The sequence below is a fragment of the Helianthus annuus genome, chromosome 9 (assembly GCF_002127325.2).
Source record: "Helianthus annuus cultivar XRQ/B chromosome 9, HanXRQr2.0-SUNRISE, whole genome shotgun sequence".
NCBI classification, from domain to species: domain Eukaryota; kingdom Viridiplantae; phylum Streptophyta; class Magnoliopsida; order Asterales; family Asteraceae; genus Helianthus; species Helianthus annuus.
Window position 1 is genome coordinate 88,416,384 of NC_035441.2, and position 1,954 is coordinate 88,418,337.

The 1,954-nt window shown below is 41.1% G+C and overlaps 1 protein-coding gene across 1 annotated transcript; it reads right to left on the reverse strand.

Annotated features, from left to right (window-relative positions):
• Positions 1-579: 579 nt before the first annotated feature.
• On the reverse strand, positions 580-1,530 carry LOC110874388 (zinc finger protein ZAT5). Its single transcript, XM_022123084.2, has one exon. The coding sequence runs from the start codon at positions 1,528-1,530 to the stop codon at positions 583-585; it is 948 nt and encodes a 315-aa protein (XP_021978776.1). The 3' UTR covers positions 580-582.
• Positions 1,531-1,954: the final 424 nt, after the last annotated feature.

Sequence of the window (1,954 nt, forward strand, 5' to 3'; positions counted from 1 at the left end):
ATTAAGACTTCAACATTTAGCGCTGCTCCTTCTCGCCATCCACCTCTAGCCTACGCCGATGGATTTGTGTTCGTGAAGACATTCATTTCCTTAATGAACAAACACGGATAGAAAATCTCGTTTGATAAGTGTTTACAAACTCGATATTTCTTTAACGAACGGATACAAAAAGACTTTGTTCGTGTTCGTTCGATTCTAATTTTGAGGAAGTAACTTTCTTTAACCAAGGTGTGTTGAAGCCGAACAGTAGTTGTTTTGCTTCATGCATTTTTCCAAACAGTTGTTTTGCTTCATACATTTTTTTCCAAACAGCTGTTTTGCTTCATAACATATTTGACAATGCCATTAAAGTAAAGTAACTTTAAACAATAAAATTTTGGAAAGAAAAAATCAAGTTTTATTCAATAGTTAGTCATTTACATATTTGACAATGCATCAACAACCTAATGTCTTTAAAAACAATAATAGAAAGAACTAGTAATTTATAGTACAAATGTTTCTCTCTTTTGATTAACGATTTAACATCTACCTTCACAAGATTAATTTAAGTTATCATTAATAAATAAAAGATGAGGAGGTTCTTTAGTAGTTACAATCCACCAATGTTGGGGCGGAGGACAAATTAACGACCGGTTGTTGTTTGTCCTTAGCGGCGGTTGTTTGTGGTGCCGGAAGGTTGAGATCCAAACCTAAACATAATGCATCATTGTTAGACTTCTGATCATGCACAACCATGGTGGTGATCGGACTATACGGAACCAAAGACAACGTGGTGGCGGTGGCGGTGGCCTGTCCGCCTTTGTTTCTGCCACCGGCTACGCGGTGTCGCCTCATGTGGCCTCCCAACGCTTGACCGGAATTAAATTCGGTGCCACAAATTGAGCATTCGTGAAGCCTGGAGGAGGCCTTCAATGAAGTGCGATTATTTAATTGAAAAGAGAGAGAAGATGAGGAGGAGGCATAATATTGGTCATTCCTAGGGTAGCGGTTTTCGCATTCCGGTGGTGGCTCATTGTTTTCTATGACAGCCGTGTAGGGTAGCGGTTTTCGCATCTCTTCATTGTTTCTCGGCTTTTTATGGCTGGCTCGATGGCCGCCGAGAGCTTGAAATGACGGAAAGGTTCGGCTGCATGTCCTGCATTCGTAAACAAACATACCCGCTGCTCCGGTGGTGGATGATTGTATGAACCTTTTGCTATTAAATTTGAAAATTCCATCATACTCGTCTTTGTGTTTTCTAGACGTCGAAATGTCTAATGACAGACCTTTCGACAGGAGGATGAGGGACTCTGCGGTGTCCTCATCTTCCGCGGTAATGCTATCCGCGGGAAAACCAGAAGACGACAGCGACGTTAAATCGTTGTTGGAGGATGAAAATGTGAAACGAATTGGGGATTGTGGCCTTTGACGCTTGGTGCGTTTGCCTTTAGCGATGTTGGTCACATCCTTGGGACCATCATCATAATCATCGTCGCCACCACCAGCCGCTGCAGCTGCTCCGGTGGTGGTTTGTTCTTCGGCAGCCTCCATGGCTGGCTAGGTTTATGATTACAATTGGAATAAGCACTCAGCACCATCACCCAGCCACCTAAAGATAGAAAAATTCATGGGCAGAAAATATAGGGTTAAGAGGAAGTAATGCAAGTAGTAAGAGGTGGTGAGGCATATTTATAAATTGTTGTGCATGTGAGTGGGAGATGGAGAGAGAGAAGTGGTGAATAGTGGATGGCACACAAAATTTAATAAATTAAAGGCCAAATCTTTTCTAAGACCATCCTGTAATGGTGCAATGCAAAATGCCAAGTCAGCCAAGCCAGCCAATTTGGTTTTGAAAAACACATTGTACGACCATTAATATTGTTGAAGGGAATACAAGTGTGTTGCTTGTAAAAATTTATGATATAAACATTAAGCAAAGTGACATAAGATTGTTTGGTCAATATATCACACTTTA

Excerpts from the sequence above, each read along its gene's own strand:
- LOC110874388 (XM_022123084.2), bottom strand. The coding sequence starts at position 1,530 with ATGGAGGCTGCCGAAGAACAAACCACCACCGGAGCAGCTGCAGCGGCT.